At 39.5% G+C, this 19,954-nt stretch overlaps 1 protein-coding gene across 1 annotated transcript in view; it reads left to right on the forward strand.

Annotated features, from left to right (window-relative positions):
* The window catches only part of LOC149145734 (uncharacterized), a 226,613-nt gene that overhangs the window by 46,727 nt on the left and 159,932 nt on the right, over positions 1-19,954 (forward strand). Inside the window, exon 2 of the mRNA XM_089448146.1 lies at positions 12,109-12,212. Coding sequence (XP_089304272.1) covers positions 12,109-12,212 — 104 coding nt within the window. The remainder of the gene's footprint in view (positions 1-12,108; positions 12,213-19,954) is intronic.

Below are 19,954 nucleotides of genomic sequence, written 5' to 3' on the forward strand. Positions count from 1 at the left end.
AGGAAATACAAGGTTCGGATCCTTTTGTGGCCCCATTATTCTTGCAGGATGTTTAGGATATCTGGTTCTATTGATAGTATAATATTTATGGAATGTTTTAGTTCTATTGCCTCCCTCATTCCATATCAGACTGATATCACGAAAGCTTTCCCTCAATGCTTCGTCTGCAAGATTAGAATACATCATTGAATTCTTATACACCATATCATGTATCCAAGTGCTGGACTTAGGGTAAGTCTTTCTTTCTGGTACAAGGTGCTGTAAGTCCTTATGAGGCTGTAGATTTGCATCCATAACTTTGGTGTTTCTTAATTGCCAAGTGGGTTTCCATTTTTTCGCATAGATTGGCCATGAGGTGCTGTCTGGGATATTTCTAAGTTTTTATTGCTATGTTGTAGGGTCCCATTCAATGACAATAACCATTAGGTGATTTTCTTTTTTCAGATGCTCTCGACTCAGGAAATCTGGTAGACAGTTTCTTTCTCCCTTTATATGCTCAACATCAAAATCAAAATTTGCAAACAATGCTTGCCATCTAGCAAACTTGGATTCACTAGACTTTTTAATGTCTTTTGTCAGAACTTTTTTGAGTGCAGAGGCATTAGTTCTGAGTAAAAATTTCTTGTGTACAAGGTGGAGATCAAACTTGTCAATACAATTCCAAGCCGCTTTGACTTCCTTTTCAATTGTTGAATAATTCTGTTCGGCCAAATTCCATGTTCCTGAGGCAAATTGTATGACTTGTTCTTCTCCATCTTTTATTTGCTTTAAAATTCCTCCCCATCCAATATTACTGGCATCACTTTCTACAATTTTTGGAAGATTTTCATCTGCAACATAGAGAATGGGTAAAGTTTTTACCTTGGCTTTTATTTTCCTGACTGCAGCAGTATGTTCTTCAGTCCATGGTACTGGTTCTTTTTTCAACCTCTGGTTCAGTAGGCTTCGGTCTAAAGCACACCCTTTATAGAAATTACTGACATAATTTAGGCATCCTAAGAATCTCTGTAGCTGCGTCTTATCTGTAATCTTATCAGGAAATTTGTCGGCGAAATCTAATGCATGTTTCTGTAGTTTGATCTGCCCATCTTCAATACTATGACCGAGGAATTCGATGGTTGTTTGAAACAACTCCATTTTCTTCTTGCTCAGTACAAGACCATTATTTTTTATTATCTGTGAGAATTTCTGAACACGTTTAAAATGTTCTTCAACAGATTTTGAAAAAATGATTACATCATCTATATACACAATAAGCCAATCAAAGTATGGCTTAAAAATCTGATCCATTATCTTCTGGAATTTGGATGGTGCATGCTTTAAACCAAAAGGCATGACATTCCATTCATAGTGTCCAATAGGAATACTAAAAGCAGTTTTGAACCTATCTTCTTCTTGTATGGCAACTTGCCAAAAACCAGATTTCATGTTGAACTTGGAGAAGATTTTGGCACCTGCTATCCTACTTATCAAACTGCTTTTGTGGGGGATTGGATATGTGTCATCGGCTAGGACAGTATTCAGAGGTTTGTAATTTATAACCAATCTGGGGACCCCTCTAATCTGTTATGAGTGTTTGTTGACATAAAATCCATAACAGTTCCAGGGACTGCTAGATTCTCTGATTAACCCTCTTTTTAAGAGATCTTCAATCTCTTTTTGACATAATACTTGATATTCTCTGTTTCCTAGGAATTGCCCGACTTTTGCAAGGCTTTCCTGCATAGTCTTCTTTGAAGGGCAATTTGACGGTGTGTTGCTTCCTATGCCAGAAAGCATTTGGATTTTCTTAACAAGATTGTCTTTGAAGATATTCTTTTAGATTTGAAATCCTGTGTTTCAATTTGAGGGATTGGAATTGTTCTTTTATCCTTAAGGAATTTTTGAAATCTTTCATTTCTTCTATCTTTTGTGTTGTCAGACTTACTTCTTGCATGGTTTGGACCATTGTAGAGATCCTGGGCATTGAGATAAATGGCAGAGTAATAGTTTGCAAAAATCCTTTATGGTTGGGGACAGATATGAAATAACCAGCCTTACCATCTGGTAATCTCGCTGACCCATGTGGCTCAACAGCAGCTAGGAAAACATTTCCTAGGATACAATCTATGGGAATATTGCCGACTGCAAATTTTACATTCATACAATAATTTGAGAAACAGATTGTGGCTTTAGGAACTTCATATTTGAATTCTTGTGTTCCTACTCCAGTAACTTGCCTGTGTGTAGCTGTCCAAAATTTTGCAGGGATTAGCTTTTTATTCAAAACATTAATATCTGCTCCTGAGTCTATTAATGTTCTCATTGTGAAGATTTCTCCTTGGATATCTATTTTTAACAACACATGATGTTGTTGATACTGTATGGTCATTATTTTCATATTCCCAAATCCCAAATTCTCATGCTGTTTCCCTTCGAAAATCTCTACATTGGGATTTATCCGATAATCTCCTTGCTCTGTTTCTTTTTCTTTTTCTATTTTTTCTATTTTTGTTTTGAGCTCAACAATTTCTTTCTTTAGATGATGAATTTCATGGCTGACTTCCGCTAGGGTCAAGGATCTGGGCTTTGTATGTTGTTGATTTCTTTGAAAAGACTTTGTATTCTTTTCATAAGATGCATCCACAAACAAAGCTTTAGAGATGGTACCTTTTGAAGAACTACTAGTGCCTCTGTGCATGGTTTGCAAGAATGTTTCTAGGAGTTTTTCTTTTAGTTCTCCTTCTGCAAGCATCTTGATGTGTTAAAATTGGCAACCAGGGCAAAACTTCATGTGGGTCATCTTATTCATGGCTAATAATATTTTTATTAGATTTCTCTCGTCGAGAAGTGTAGGATTGATATAAAGATCATCCAATTCCGATAAGTATTCATGGAGATATGAATTTATTTTGATTATGGAATTATTGTCAAGCCGACCTACAACTCATGTAGGCTCAGAAGCCCAATAGTCGCATCTATTCACCCTGCAACGTTGTGTATAAATATAATTTGGACTCACTCATCTCATCACATCTCTCTCTCTCTACTGCGCAGATATGAGTCTCTTCTGTACTGCGCTGAAATGGGTCTCTCTCTCTCACACATGTGAAGCCGGAAACTGCTGAAACTGAAGCTGCAACTGCAGAAGTAAAGATTGACTTGTGTGGTCTAGAAGATCTCCTCTTTGGAACTGCGCTGTAGGTTCATCTGAACCTCCTTTGAAAGCCGCAACTTTTGGTGGTGGAATGAAGTCAATCCGACGAACGGTTTGCAAGATATCCACTGCCCTAGTTTGAAGCCGGAAACCGCTGAAACTGAAGCTGCAACTGCAGAAGTAAAGATTGACTTGCATGGCCTAGAAGATCTCATCTGAACTGCGCTGTAGGTTCATCTGAACCTCCTCTGGAAGCCGAAACTTTTGGTGGTGGAATGAAGTCAATCCGACTGTCGGTTTGTGAGATATGGTCTGCCCTAGTTTGATAATGAAGCCGCTAATGCTGATGCTACTGATCTAGGGTTTGCTACTGCTGATATGAATCAGATTTATTGTACTATTTCTCTCTGCTCAATTATTGAAGATAAAAGAAGATTTGATCAAAGGGTTTCCCCACACATTGTGGGGTTTGTCCCTGGCTAGCCGCCACATCTTGTGTCTCTTGTCTTGGCTTGTTTTCTGTCGATCGTTTAATGTTCTATCTGCACTTTACTTTATGTACATGTGATTGCTAATCGGTGGAATATAATAAAAAAAAGAAGTAAACTGTTATAAGCATAGAACATACCATAATTTAACATGGTATCAGAGCTGAGGTGAAGACAAAGCCCGAGCAAGAGCAAGAGCAATCATTGAAGAGAAGATTGGCAAGGCTATCCTAAAAGAACTATGGGGTCCTCAACACTCTTTCCTGCCGAAGACAAGCTCCGTGAGAAAGCTGACTATCACGGATGGAAGATGTCTACCGATCTAACCCTTGAAGATCAAGGAGTGCTGGACCATGTAAGAGGCAATATTGTTGAGCCTTCATCAAATGCATCTGCTGCTGCCTGGAACAAATGGAAAAATGGAGAAGTCAAAACAAAGAAGATCATCCGGGACTCTATCGATAAGCGCTTGGTGGCCTACATCTCTGATCTAGACACCTCCAAGGAAATCTACGACAGACTGGTGAGTTTATTTAAAGTTAATGATGCAAATCAAGTTTTGTTTCTTAGAAATAAGTTGAGGGAAATCAAGAAGGGTAAAGATGAAAGTATGCAAGCATACTTCTTAAGAATCACCGAGATCAAGAACGATCTCATATCTATTGGGGAAACCATTACTGACAGAGAAATGGCACTCACAACTCTCGGAGGATTACCATCTGAATGGTATGTGTTCAGGACTACTCTTCTGAACAATAATGTAATTCCTAGTTTCGAGGAATTATGGCTAGATGCATTCAAGAACAAACAAGGGTAGAAGAGCAGGAAATGCCCTTGCCTAAAGGTCCTCCTGCTGCTTTTTCTTCTCATGCTAAGAAAAGAAATAATTCTGGGTCTAAATCGAAAAGAAAGGCTGGATTTAAGGGTGGAAGAAAAGGACGATGTTTCATTTGCAATAAAGTAGGTCACTATGCAAGGGAATGCCCTGATAGAAAGGACTCTCACCGTGACGATGATCAAAATCTCTCTCATGGTAATCGAAGGAATGGAAAATTCAACAACAAAGGAAAAAGGAATGCGGGAAATCAAGGAAGAGGGCAACCATTCAAGAAGGCTAGAAATTCCAGGTATGAATCTAACACTGTTGATGATAAGCAGGTTGAATATTATCTACCAGCTGCTCTATCTACCTCCGCTCCTTCGGACTCGATGGGAATTTGGCTCATTGATAGTGGTGCCTCAAGACACTTCACTGGTTACAAAGAAGTACTCTACAATCTGGTAGAGAAAGAAACTAACCTGGAAATTGTCCTTGGAGATGACATGAAATACCCAGTGAAAGGTGTAGGCAATGTTTCTCTTAAACTGAATCAAGGTAATACGATTCACTTACAAGATGTACCTGATCTCAAAAAGAACCTGGTATCCATCTCGGCAATGGAAGACAAAGGCTATAAGGTAACCTTCAGCGATGGTAAGGTACGCATATGGAAAAATAATGTTAAAGATGCTTTCACTCTTGGGTTTCGAGTTGATTCTTTATATCAAGTCGGTGGAAGTCCGCTAGGTGTCATGTCTTGTGACACAACGCTTCAGTCCGAACTTTGGCATCGGAGGTTTGCCCACCTTCATTACAAAGCTCTACCCGATGTAAGACAGATGGTAACAGGGATGCCTGAATTCCAAGTAGAGAAAGAAGGTGTATGTCCGGGATGTGCCGAAGGAAAGCTCAAAAGGGGACCATTCCCTTCAAGTCAAAGCAAGACCTCCGATATATTACAACTAGTTCACTCAGACATATCAGGTATGATGCCTGTGAACTCCTTGGGAGGGTACTCATATTATCTCACTTTTACAGATGACCATTCTCGAAAGACCTGGATATACTTCTTGAAAAAAGAAGGATGAAGTGTTCCCTTGGTTCCGACACTTCAAAGCCCTAATCGAGAATCAAACCGAAAAGAAGATCAAGATCTTAAGAACTGACAATGGGACTGAATATGAATCTAATGAGTTCCATGATTTTTGTAAAGAGGCTGGCATCAAGAGGGAGACTACTACACCATATACTCCTGAACAAAATGGTGTGGCAGAAAAGAAGAACCGCACAATTATGGAAGCTGTCCGGGCCATGCTACATGATCAAAGTCTTCCTAAGTTTCTATGGGCTGAAGCTGCAAACACTGCCGTATATGTACAAAATCAATGCCCTCATCAAGCATTGGGTTCCAAGACTCCTGAAGAAAAATTCACCGGTAAGAAACCTGATGTTTCTCATTTTAAAATTTTTTGGAAGCCCTGTATACTTTCATGTGCCGAAAGAAAAAAGAAATAAATTGGGAGCATCTGGAAAGAAGGGAATTTTCGTGCGCTATGGTGAAAATACTAAAGGCTATAAAATCTATGTAGCCGGTCAAAGGGAAGTCATAATTAGTCATGATGTCACCAAGGTGATCAATCTTCCGACTTTGAGGAGCTCTCAAGAAGCCGACACCAGGGAACCGAAAGAAAAGGATGATGAATCAATGCCTGATGTAGAAGAACCCATGGATCCGATTGATCCTCCTCCATATGAGCCTTCCTCTTCTAGGAAGAGGCCTTCATGGCTTAAGGGGTTACTTGATGATGCTGAAGGACATGCTGCACCCCGAGGAACCTTTCGTGAAAGTAAGAAACCTAATAGGTATCAAGGATACCTGACCATCATGAGCACGATCATACAAAATGAGCCTTCGTCATTCTCAGATGCCGTCAAGCATCAAGTATGGAAGGATGCTATGACCGAAGAATATGAGTCTATCATAAAGAATGATGTTTGGGAAGTAGTTCCTAGACCCCAGGACAAGACTGTTGTTACTTCCAAATGGCTTTACAAGATAAAGCATGCAGCAGATGGAAGCACGGAAAAGTATAAGGCTCGTTTTGTTGCTCGAGGTTTCTCCCAAAAGGAAGGTATAGACTATGATGAGATATTTGCACCTGTTGCCAGATATACGACCATCCGCTCGATTATAGCCCTTGCCGCTTCACAAGGATGGAACCTACATCAGATGGATGTCAAAACTGCGTTCTTGCATGGCTCGATCAAAGAAGAGGTCTATGTGGAGCAACCTGAAGGATTTGAGATTTATGATCGAAAATCTCATGTATGCAGGTTGAAGAAAGCTCTCTATGGGCTGAAGCAAGCACTCCGAGCATGGTATGAGAGGATCGATAGCTACTTGATGAAGCTGGGATTCACTAGGAGTGAAGCCGATCCTAACCTTTACTTTAAGGTTGAAGATGACAAGCCTCTCATACTGGTGTTGTATGTGGATGACCTCTTTCTAACATGTGCAAAATCTCTTATTCACAAATGTAAGAGGGAGATGGCTTCTGAATTTGAAATGAAGGACCAAGGACTTGAAGTGTGGCAGAAGCCAAGGGAAATTTTCCTATCTCAAGGAAAATATGTGGTAAAGATATTGGAAAGATTCGGTATGATGGACTGCAAGCCTGTGACTACCTCGATGATCTTAACTTTTAGAAGTTATATGGTAGTGATGTCGGACCAGACTTGGGAAATGCCTCTGAGTTTCAAAAACTCATTCGCATTGATGTTCTTGGTGAACCTCCGTCCGAACATATGTTTTGCAGTTAGCATTGTGAGCTCATATTTGGTTGAGCCTCACTGGATTGATGCTAGGAATCTTCTGAGATGTCTTCAGGACACAATCTCTCATGGATTAAGATACACTGCCGGAGATGTGAGACTACTTGGATATACTAATGTTGATTGGGCAGGCAGTGTGGTGGACTGTAAGAGCACTTCCGGGTACTGTTTCACCTTGGGATCTGCTTCGATATCCTGGATGAGCAGGAAGCAGAAGTCAGTGGCTTTGAGCACCGCTGAAGCAGGATATATTGTTGCTAGCATAACCTCGTGTGAGGCAGTCTGGTTGCGAAAGCTCTTCAGTGAGCTGTTTGGATTTACATTGGATACCACTGTGATTCTCTGTAACAACCAGAGGTGGGATTCGATTATTGAGGAATCCCATATTCGTTAATTGCTCCAGCAGATAGACATCATCTGGGATATGGTAAGTCGATGAGCAAGGAAGATCCATCACATTAAGATGATGTACAGGTTGATACACCTTGTCAAAGCCCCGAGGAAAGATCTAATCTGTGATTTTCCCAAACGGCTTGGAGTCGGCAAGAAACCCTTGTATAAGGGTCCTGCATGTTGCATACATTGAGCTCTGGGAGCTCTGAGGGCTTGCGGTTTCTACTGGAGCAACATATGACCACAGGGTGACTCACCCTCCCCTGGTGGTGCACACTGGAACAAGATGATTCGCTCTCTTGTGGGACAAGATGATTCGCTCTCTTGTGGAACAGGATGATTCGCTCTCCTGTGTAGCAGGATGATTAGTTCTCCTGTGAGGCCTGGAATGATGTGTTCTCCATGGCAGCCTGGATTGATGTGTTCTCCAGGGCGATTGTAGCAGGATTGATGTGTTCTCCTGTGAGGGCAGGATTGATTAGTTCTCCTGTCGAGGCATCCTACCCATGTAGTCTGGGACTCATGGGAAGTACCTCTCATCTGATCAATGAGCAGGGAAATGAAGTTAGGGACCATAGTAGTACCGATGGATGCATCGTTGTATCTACCGTACTCCCTACGCTAGGATGACCTCCATTGATCCGGGATCAATGATACTGGTCTGGGACCAGTGGTAGGAGTTGTACCATACTATGACGCTGACTTCGGGTCGGTTGAGACTGGTCTGGGATCAGTGGTACATACTCTGAGACTGACTTTGAGTCAGTGGAGGATGATATTGGTCTAGGACCATTGGAGTTGTACTCACTATGACGCTGACTTCGGGTTGGTTGAGACTGGTCTGGGACCAGTGGTACATACTCTGAGACTAACTTTGAGTTAGTATGATACATCCTCGATCATTTCTTCTTCTTCATAATTCGGACAAAAGCAGAGCAGAACAGAACAATGCAAGAGCAGAGCAGAACAGAGCAAAACAGTATAGATCAGTGCAGGGCAGAACAAGACAAAGTAGAACAGGCAGAATAGAGCAGAGCAGGGCAAGGGTCAGGCTGTACAGGGCAGTGCATTTGATGGATGAATAGTAACGACTGATAGACAGATTGCAGATGAAGTTCTCCATGGTTGAGAGGGAGTGTTAAAATTGGCAACCAGGGCAAAACTTCATGTGGGTCATCTTATTCATGGCTAATAATATTTTTATTAGATTCCTCTCGTCGAGAGGTGTAGGATTGATATAAAGATCATCCAATTCCGATAAGTATTCATGGAGATATGAATTTATTTTGATTATGGAATTATTGTCAAGCCGACCTACAACTCATGTAGGCTCAGAAGCCCAACAGTCGCATCTATTCACCCTGCAACGTTGTGTATAAATATAAGAGGACTTTTCCTCATTTGGACTCACTCATCTCATCACATCTCTCTCTCTCTACTACGCAGATATGAGTCTTTTCTGTACTGCGCTGAAATGTGTGTGTCTCTCTCACACATGTGAAGCCGGAAACTGCTGAAACTGAAGCTGCAACTGCAGAAGTAAAGATTGACTTGCGTGGCCTAGAAGATCTCCTCTTTGGAACTGCGCTGTAGGTTCATTTGAACCTCCTTTGAAAGCCGCAACTTTTGGTGGTGGAATGAAGTCAATCCGACGAACGGTTTGCAAGATATCGACTGCCCTAGTTTGAAGCCGGAAACTGCTGAAACTGAAACTGCAACTGCAGAAGTAAAGATTGACTTGCATGGCCTAGAAGATCTCCTCATCTGCACTGTGTTGTAGGTTCATCTGAACCTCCTCTGGAAGCCGAAACTTTTGGCGGTGGAATGAAGTCACTCCGACTGTTGGTTTGTGAGATATGGTCTGCCCTAGTTTGATAATGAAGCCGCTAATGCTGATGCTACTGATCTAGGGTTTGCTACTGCTGATATGAATCAGATTTATTGTACTATTTCTCTCTGTTGAATTATTGAAGATAAAAGAAGATTTGATCAAAGGGTTTCCCCACACATTGTGGGGTTTGTCCCTGGCTAGCCGCCACATCTTGTGTCTCTTGTCTTGGCTTGTTTTCTGTCGATCGTTTAATGTTCTATCTGCACTTTACTTTATGTACATGTGATTGCTAATCGATGGAATATAATAAGAAAAAGAAGTAAACTGTTATAAGCATAGAACATACCATAATTTAACATGATGCTTGACAACACTTTAGATTCATCATCATCTATGGTATGTGCCATACACACCTTTTCTTTCTGTGTAGTTATTTCATCTTGTTCTTCTGAATCAAAGTCTGATTCAGTTTTAGAGAGGCTGCAATGACATTCATCAGTATTTGTGCAATCACACTGTTGTATATGCATGTTTGTATGTTCATCATTATGATCTGGGTCTGAATTGGTAGACTCAGTTGATTCTAGTGAACTACAACATTCTTGTTTCATCAAATGTACTTCCTCTTTGAATTGAACTAGTGGTCTTCTTACCTGTCTCTGAGTTCTTTTGAGGAATTGTTCTTGTGACTTCCTGCCTCTGTTTGCCCTGGATTCTTTTCCCTTAGGGCACTTATTTGCTGTATGCCTGCTTTCTCCACATAGTCAACAAGTGATCATTTGCTGCCTCTGCGATTTGAGGTGAATATCATTTGGCGCAAAATAATGTGCTGGGCATGGTCCTGTAATACCCTTTTCTGGGATGTTTTCTTGTTTTCTCACGGAGATTTCTGGTTGGCTGTTTTTGTCTTTTCTTCAATTTTTTTCTGATCTTTCTTTTCTGTACAATAGGATCATCAATTGATAATCCATATTTGCTGCAGATAGACTTACTGTCAGGTAGTCTAGATAATTTCTGTAGAGACTTATTTACCTTCATGCTAGTACATAAGCCTACCAATGCTGCAGATAGACTTACTGTCAGGTAGTCTAGATAATTTCTGTAGAGACTTATTTACCTTCATGCTAGTACATAAGCCTACCAATGCTTTTGTGACGTTACAATATATTTCTCCCCATGTATATGTCTCAAAAGATGTTTGGAAAACTTCTTGCCTTTGGATATATTCTACAAATTTAGATGGAAGTGTTGCTAAGTAGACTTGTTTCCATAAGGCGTTTTGGCTGTCTTTAACCTCATAAATTCTTTGAGTCCAATCCCTGTGAAAGTCTTCATATTGTGACATTTTTCTGCATTTTAGATTCATTAGAATCATTTCATGTTTATTTGCAATTTCAACAGTTGCCCCACACCAGTGTTCAAGGATGAATGAGGTTAAAGCTCCTATCATGTTATTTTGGGGATCTCCATCCTCTTTATGGAATATATCTCCTTCTTCATCTTTGACTACTTCTGCTTCCATTTTATCAATTAGAGCAGGAGAAGACTCTACTTCCCACCATCTCTATAAGGTGCCTGTGAAACATTGTATGAGGGTTTTGCATGATTCAACTTCAGACTTTCCCCTCATACACATTAGTTTGTATTCAGTATACATCTGATCAATCATTTTCCTGATTTGACCAGCACTTAGTCCATCTATATTCCATTCTTTGTAGGAGCCAGACTGGAAAGTATGTGTCTCAGGAAGTTTGCCTTTTCCACTGAGATCAGGAGCTGGATATCTGGTGTATTGACTGGACAATGGTTCATAGATGGGAAAAAGATGGTGACTCGAGGAGTCAGGTTTTTCTTCTTTGGATATGTCTTCTAGGAATGAAGAAATAGACTTTTTAGGAGACTCAGCTTGTTCTTCGGGCGTTTCTTTGGGGAAGAGAAGAGGGAATTTCTCTATAGATTTCTTTGCATGCTGGATGGGCACATGATGGCTAAACAACATGGAAGTGGGGATGTTTTTATCTTTTGGAGTTATAGTGAGCTTGTCAAAATGCTCAGAAAGTTCTCCTATGAGATCTTGAGTGGATTTGAGTACCAAATATCTAATTCCCTATTGGAGTTTGGAATATAGTTTTTGCCGTTCTGTTCCCTCTCTTATAAATTGTGGATACCTTGTGAAACTCGTCTCCCTATCCCCTTGTCCTCAAAACCTTTTGCAACATAGAGCTCAACCAATGCTTCTAGGATGAAGCATGCCTAGAAGAGATAGCCTGTGATATACATTAACAATAAGATGCTAATAACAATTATGATAATAGTTATAGTTTAGAATGTTAGTTATTTTGAAAGAGTATAAATCTTAGTAAAATTTTTGAGATGTTATATAAATTAACTTTGAAAATTCATTACGACAATCATCAAAGGTTTCAAATTGTTATATTCTTTTGATATAGTGTAAATATGGGAGATTAGCCATCTTTAATCAGCCATTAAAATTTTATTTGGTGCATATAATTGTACTCACATTGTTTCAGTGCTACTCTCACATTCAAATGATAATGGCTCTCAAATTTTTGTTAAACAAGAATCTGTACGTGTATTGTAAATGCAGGAAGGTAGAGCATGCTGAAAATACTATACTCATGTATTGGTTGAGACATTGCTTTGAAGCAGTATCCAAAAATGATTGGGAGAGATTGGCTAGAGTGCATTATGGTAAATTCAAAATCCATGTTAGAATTATTTCCTTTTTTTGGATATGCAGTAATTTTTCTGGAGATTCTATAGTTTGTATCTAATTTTAATCTTATGTCTGTTCCTTATAATCATAGAGATGATATTAGAGTATCTTTTATAATGGTTATATCATGTAATAACACAGCTTAGGAGTTTTAAGTTATTAATAGTGACTGTAAGTTATGTATAGGTAATAGAGTGGCAATTTAAGAAAGATAAGCATCACATGAGAGATGTGTGAGAGGGAAAATGTATGCTATGTAACAGAGTTTTGGCAGTGTGGAAGTCTAGAAAATAGTGGTGGAGCTGTTTTCTTAACATTTATTTTTGGTGTTCTAAAGTTGAATTTTTAAATAAATGATGTTGATTTGGTGTTTCACGGTGTTTATCATCACAATGGCAAGTCTCTCTAATATTTATTTGACCTCCTTCAAAGCATTAATGGGCAAAATTTTAAGATCTGGAAGTAGTCAATGATTGATACATTTTTAGTACACGTGTGTGTTGGTAGCGGTGAGCGGCAAGGAAGTGAAGGATCTTGATGATAAGGAGTGTGTAAAGATTAAGAACAACGTGGTTCTGGAACAAATAAATTTTGATGGCCAAAATAGAGAAGTGGTTAGGCTAGTAAGCTTTCCATGAGGGACAATATGGTTCCTCAACTATAGAATGTGGAAGAGGCTTGCACAATTATTTTCAAGTGATTTTCAATGATGAAATGCTTCCTCAAGAAGATATAACCGTATTTTGTAATTTTGAAACTTTCCCTTTTTGTTTGTTTTTTTCACAAATTTATAAATTTTTTAAACATCTATTTTCTCTATTTCTTAATACATGCATTTACACATCTTTGATTTTGAAGTTGTCTACTTGTACTTGTTTTAGAAATTTTTTCTCTACTCTTATTATGTGCAACATAGCTTACTTGTCTTAGAGATGAGGAATGGTGCAACAAGTGCTAGAGTAAGAATTAGGATTGTTCTTTATACAAAACCATAACCAAAATAGGGCATCTTACTGCAAAATATAGCACCTTAGTGTAAAGCCTCAGTAGCAATCTAGATTGGGAGCAATAACGGGTGTTACCATTGTCACCTTGGCAATTACTCCCATCACTTTTCTGGTTGGATACGATTCCCACAATGGAGGCTTCGCCAGTAGATCTTATCTTAAGGGCCAAGTAACCCAAATAGAATTAGGATAAATGCCACATAAGGGTTCTACAACAAGGCTCACCCAAAGTCAAGTATGCAACGATTAGGGTTTGGGGTGAGATAACGTATAATTTCAAGAGTACGAGTTCAAAGGTACCTGTTACCCACTAGGAGTGGGAAACCTTATAGGAGAAATTTTCTCCTCATTTGTTAACCAATGAGTCACTAGCCCTATGATGGCCCATAGATAGCTTTGCATCAGAGCTCTGCACATATGCTTTGAGCTGTGCTCTTTTCCATATGGCATGCTTCTTGAAGGAAGGTAGGTCATTTATCGGAAGATACAATAACCATTTTTGTAATCATGTGTTTTCACTTAATGTTTTGGGGCATACTAATGTGGATCACAGGCAAAACTGGATGATTGACCACTCTTGATTGTATTGTCGTCCCCATGCTTCACCTGGGAGGTTATCCTTTGCCCCTAGTCTAGTGTGACCTTCCCTGAGGCCCTTCTTTTAGGACGAACACTAATAGAAAGAATTGATTGAAGTCGTGTGCCCAAGGTAATCCATACTTGACAACTTCCATGTTTCCCTTATTATCCACATCTATTCTTTGGGTTTGTCATTTGTGATTGGTACTGGGCCTACTGGCACCCTATGTCCTTATATTTGAGTTAGGGCCCAAAATTTTTCCCTAAGAGGTTGGCACAACTGAAAGAAAGATAAAAGCATATGAAACTACAAACAAAGAAAAATAAAAATGAAAAAGATGGTTGGGACATAGTAAGCATGTGAGCAAAAGCCTAGTATGAGTTCTACCCCCCTCATTAGCCATCACCCAGTTCCTCAGCATCTTATGCTCTCTATCTGAGAGGGCCCTTTGAATGTCCCCGTTGACCACTCAAATTGCATTTGAAATTTGACAACCATTCCATGATCATATCACATTTTAGAGCATCTCAGCATTGTTAGAACATTCAAAATTTCAGAATTCATCAACATCATTCAACTTTTGGTCATCATTTTGTATTCCAAATTCTGCAGCCCTACAAGGTTATTGTAAAACTGATTCTATTATGATGAAAATAAAGCCATGTAAAAGGCCTAGGTAGCTTAGGATTTTGCTATAGAGTTTTCACTCTAGATAGTTTTTTCCCCTTAGCTAACTATTTGTGTTTTTCAACACTAAATAATTAGTTATTTTTTCTCCCAAATATTCCCCAAATCTAGAGTGAGGCTTGATGGTAAAGTCTTAGGTGAGTCCTAGTGTCTAGAGTCGATGTAAATTTCTATATTAGATCATCTCTAAAGTTTTGCGGAATTTGGTTGATGTGTCTAAATGTAAATTTTTAATTATTAAAAAATTTCTCACTGGTCAGGGTTCTTAATAATTTTTTGATGTAAAATGTAACAAGTGTTGTTTATAAAAGTTGAAGGGGGTATGGGTAATCAAAATTAGACCTCTACACCTCAATTTCTATCTAGACACACTTTGAGGGTGGAAAAATATGTCTTTACCCCTCAAAACTCAATTTTTATAATTTTTGGCAAAAAAATGGCAAATAATTAGCCAAAAATTAACCGAAAAATAAAATGAGAGAAAAATAAAAATTCTCTCCAAGTGAAAATGATAAAAAAATGAGATGGAAATTCCCAAATATTAAAGTCAAGTAAAAAAGTTGTGGGAATTCTATTTACCAAGAAAAGATGGCCCAAGGAACAACATGATGGTCCAGAAAAGAAGCCAATGGCCCAACGAAATCGAATTTTAAAAGGATGGTCCATGATTGTTAATTTGAATGAGAGATTCTCGAGGAGAAAAATGAAGAAAAATATCTTAGTGTTCCAAACCACCTCGGGATCAAATTTTGGTTAATCCAGTATCTTTTTCAAGGAAAATGAATTCTCTCCTAAAGATATGCACTAGCTCATCAAGGGATCGAAATATTTGGTCATGGATCTAGCCGTTTTCCCCATGGACCTAACTGTTTGCTCAAGGGATCTAGACATTTCACTTGGAGAGGGGTCTCTCCCTCTCATATTTCAATTTAAGGCGGCTCTAAGCTCCTCACATGAAAGATTTTTTTTGCAATCGAGCTCTTGGCTATCAAAGCTCTGCTTTGTATTGAAATTTTTTCCGAGCTAATAATAAAGAAAAGACTTTGGGCGCAAATTTCTATGGTGTTATTCTTCTGTGTCTACTGTAATATATTTTTTAGAATTTGTTCTTAATGCTCTACCGTGTTAATTGATTTTTTGTTAGTTAACTTTCCGCGTTTTGGATCTATTGGTGTATATTTATCTTGCATTGATATCTGAATTAGAGACATACTCTAGATCTAGGAGCGCTAGTGGGTTTTTTTTTTTTGCTGAAGCAAGAGTCGGACCTTCTATTCAATTATATTGGAAAATCAAATTACATAAATTACAACAATCCCAAAGGAGCTATGGGCCATAGAGTTAATTAGCCACACAAAGCCTTGGGCGCCGAGCCAAAAGCTCAAAATCCAAGCCAAGGTCCCACAAACATAACTATGCGACCTTCAGAATACCATCAAACGCCGAGACTGCTTGATCCGCCTTCAGAGATTTGACGGACGAGGCTCCATATCGGAACGAAAACATGCAAACTCTTTAATTCTTGAATTGGACCTGATGAGGAAATAGAGACCGTAATAAAAGGATTTCGGGTTCGCCTAGGGGGATAACCCTCGAGCATGTAGTCCGCCCGAAATCCACCGATCCCAACCTTGAAGCGAAACAAGCACGGAAGATAACATCGCGTCTGGACCCGAAATCAAATAAAGCCATTGTTTAAGTTAAGTGCGGGTCCACCAGGCATGGTAACCTCCTTGCAAGTTGCCATGCGAAATCCCTAGGAATGCTGCAGATCTGCCTAACTGCTAGCGCGATAACCCATCGCCCGGCCAAGCTAAAACTTCTTTAGAGAATTTAGTTTTCATAAAAAGACTCGACTCTAAAAGAAAATAGTTTTCTTTAGAGAATTAATTTTCATGAAAAGACTCATCTTTTAAATTGACAACCACCCGATAACTTTGGTGATGAAGAGTTCTTGGTACAAATTCCCGCCCGAAGACCAGATATTCTTGCCCTGCATCACCATGAAGGATAAAAATTCCCTTGTTTCCTTTAGTCACCATCCTTTTAGTTTCCCCTGCTTTGATAGAGCTCCCTGTCCGCACTCGCCTGTCTAAGACACTCTGCCCTCAGTTTGCCTTGGGGGGTCTCTATCCAATCATAAATTTTATTGCTCTTGGCATAGCACACGCCTTCATTAGCTAATATGTCTGCTACTTTGTTGGTTGTTCGACGCACATGAGTAAAACTAAGGGTTCTCATGTTCTGCAAGTGGGATTAAATCCGTTGATACACTTGCAGAAGCCGCCAATGTCTTGAGATTTTATTTGGAGTAGAGCCATAGCAAATTTTCTTAACCGAATTAATGATCAATTCGGAATCAACTTCAATTATGGTATTATGTAGATTTGAGTCCCTCAAGATTTCTAGACATTGCTCAAGGGCCATAAGCTCTGCCATATTGTTAGTGGCTTTACTCAAATGACTATGAAAGATGATTTTTATGTGACCCTTTTTGTCTCTTATTACTCCTCCATACCCTGCCATACCCAGGTTTCCTTTAGAGGCCCCATCTATGTTGCTAGAAATCCTTATCAGTAATTATATGATTTACATTCATGTTTTTGCCTTGTGGGACAAGCCTCTGAAGACCCAAATGCAATAGTATCTGCACATCCTTATCTTTAGGTTGGTCCTCAGGGGGGTTTTTAATGAGGGTTCCTATTGTCTCATTGAGCTGTCTTAAAATCTGAGCCATGATGTTCTGGGGAGAACCTTTCCTGTTCTTGAATATTCTGTTGTTGCGTTCTTTCCAGACATCCCAGATTAGAAAGCCTGGAACTAAGCCCAAGCTTTGTTGATTATTTCATTGTCAGAAAATTTTTTCCTCCACTTCTTCAAAGTACTGGTAATGCTGCCCAAGTCCCTATCTGTTTGTCTGAATATTGTAGCTACCCAGTTCCACAAGGTGGATGTGAATGGGCAGAGGTTGAGTAGGTGATCCATAGTTTCTTCTTGTAATTCACATAGCTGGCATCTAGATGGACTGGATACCCCTCTCTTCCTAAGATTTTCCTAGGTCAATTTTTTTTGTTTTTTGTTTTTTTTTTGTTTTATGCTGTACTAACCACGTGAACAGTTTGATTTTCATCCAGCTTTGGTTTAGCCATAGGTCCTTCCATACTCCATTAGGGTTTGGATAATCAAGTCCAAGGGCTTTGCGCTTGGCCTCTTTGAGGTTAAAGTTACCTTCATTGTTATTGCCCCATCTCAGCTGGTCTGGATCTGCTGATGTCAGAATCTTTCTCTGATCCAAGATGTCCATTAAAGCTTCTACCTGTGCCTTTAACGGGGAGTCATCACTGTAAACCAGGTTCTTCCATATTCTCCATTTTCCCTCTCTTTGTTCCTGATCCCAAAAGTCCTTTACCCTGTGTAACCCTTTGTTGTCAGTGTCGTTCTTGAGATTGGCAAATTCTTATCTTAACAGTTTAGGTTCCTGTTGCCAGTTATCTTCCCAAAATCATGCAAGGTTTCCATCTCTAATTTCCCAGAAATTGTGTTTATGCACAATGGCTCTATTCTCCCAAGCTTTGTTCCAAATGTGGGAGCTTTTGATGAGCCCAGACATTCTAATGTAGTCCTTCTCTTGCCAATTGTTTGCATATTTCTGTTTCCACATTTGGGCCCATGGGGAAGCCGAATCTTTTAGCCATCTCCACCATAGTTTTGCCCCCAAAACTTTGTTTAGCATTTTAGGATCATCCATTCCCAAACCTCCATGTGTCTTGGGTTTACAGATCTTTTCCTAGGCCACCAAGGCCCATTTTTTTTCTCTTCCCCTTTGCCCCAAAGAAAATCTCTTTGGATATTTCTGCATTGATTCATGACTCCTTTAGGAGCTGGAAGGGCTGAAAACATAAAAATGGGGACAGTTTGTAGGACAACTTTTGTGAGCACTAGTCGTCCTGCTAAATTCAAAGACCTATTTGTCCACTTCTGGATTTTGTCCTGTAGCTTATTAATCATAGGCTCCCAAACTGTCTTGCTCAGAGGTTTGTTTGTTAGCGGTACTCCCAAATATTTGGATGGTAACATATCTCTTTGAAAGCCTAGAATTCTAGATATATTTCTTTGAATAGCAATGTCAGTGTTAAAAAAGAAAATCTTTGATTTAGTAAGGCTAACCTCTGTGCCTGCAGCCATTGTAAAATCTTTCAAGATCTGTTTGTAGGCTAGAGCTTCCCTGACCGTGTGTATGCCCTGCAACATGGTATCGTCCACAAATTGTTGATGGGTCAATGCATCTCCATTCATGGTGAGTTTGAGACCCTGGATTATGCCTTCTGCTTTGGCAGATTTGATAGCTTTGCTAAGCCCTTCCATCATGAGAATAAAGAGGAAGGGTGAGAGTGGATCTCCTTGCCTGGGACCTCTCGTAGGGTTAAAGGGTTTTGTAGGTGAGCCATTTAACAGGATTGAAAAACTCGCAGTAGATACAAGGGCCATTACCCATCTTACCCAGTTATGGTCAAAGCCATATGCTAAAAGAACTCTCTTGATGTAATCCCAACTTAGTTTATCATAGGCCTTTTGTTAAATTTGGACAACTAGGTCCAAACTCCATGTTCTGATGCTCAGATTAAGAGGCTAATATTTTTGTTGGATTCCTCTTTCTGAGAGGTGTAAAATCCATATAAAAATAGTCTTAATCCGATGAGCAGAACTTATATTTTGAATTTATTATTCTTAATAAATTATATGTGCAAAGGTCAGCCAGTTTTGTAATGTAGGCTCACATGCCCAACAGATGTGTCACACACCCTCATTGATGGATATATATATACAGGAAAAGTTGGAGAGAATTTGATCACAAAAACAACTCACATCTTCCTCTCTCATCCTAAAAAGTACGAGCTACCTGGAGGACGAATTTCAGCCACACGTGGGAAGGACGAAGATGATTTTTCTGCTGCTAGGGTTTCTGCTGCTAGGGTTTCGCAGAAGTTTGACCAGCGTTGACTTTGGTCAACGCTTGGTCCAAACAAGCTGAAAACTTGTGGGAGGTTCGATTTTTGAAGGCCATACTACCTGGCACAAAAATCGAGGTCAAAGGGTTGACCGTTTTGCTGCTGCGTTGACTTTTAGCTTGCTGCCCCTGTGTTGACTTTTCAGGACAGCGTTGACTTTTGTAGAACTGACTTGGGTTGACTCATCTACTGGTTGGAGGGTTGTTGTGACACATGCTGGGCTGGCTGACCAAAGGAGACTTTGCTGGTTGAAGCATCCTGTTGACCGCCGAAACAAACACATACATTTTTCTTGTTTCTGATTTGTCTTCTGTAAGATCTGCTTATATGTTCTATCTGCATTTTGCTTATCTACTTGTATGATTGCTGTGAGAAAAGTGAAATTGCTCTTAGCATAGAACATCTACAAAACTTTACATGGTATCAGAGCTGAG

Source organism: Pinus tabuliformis, chromosome X, assembly GCF_031772625.1.
Source record: "Pinus tabuliformis cultivar Carrire ecotype Pingquan chromosome X, CPIR1, whole genome shotgun sequence".
NCBI classification, from domain to species: domain Eukaryota; kingdom Viridiplantae; phylum Streptophyta; class Pinopsida; order Pinales; family Pinaceae; genus Pinus; species Pinus tabuliformis.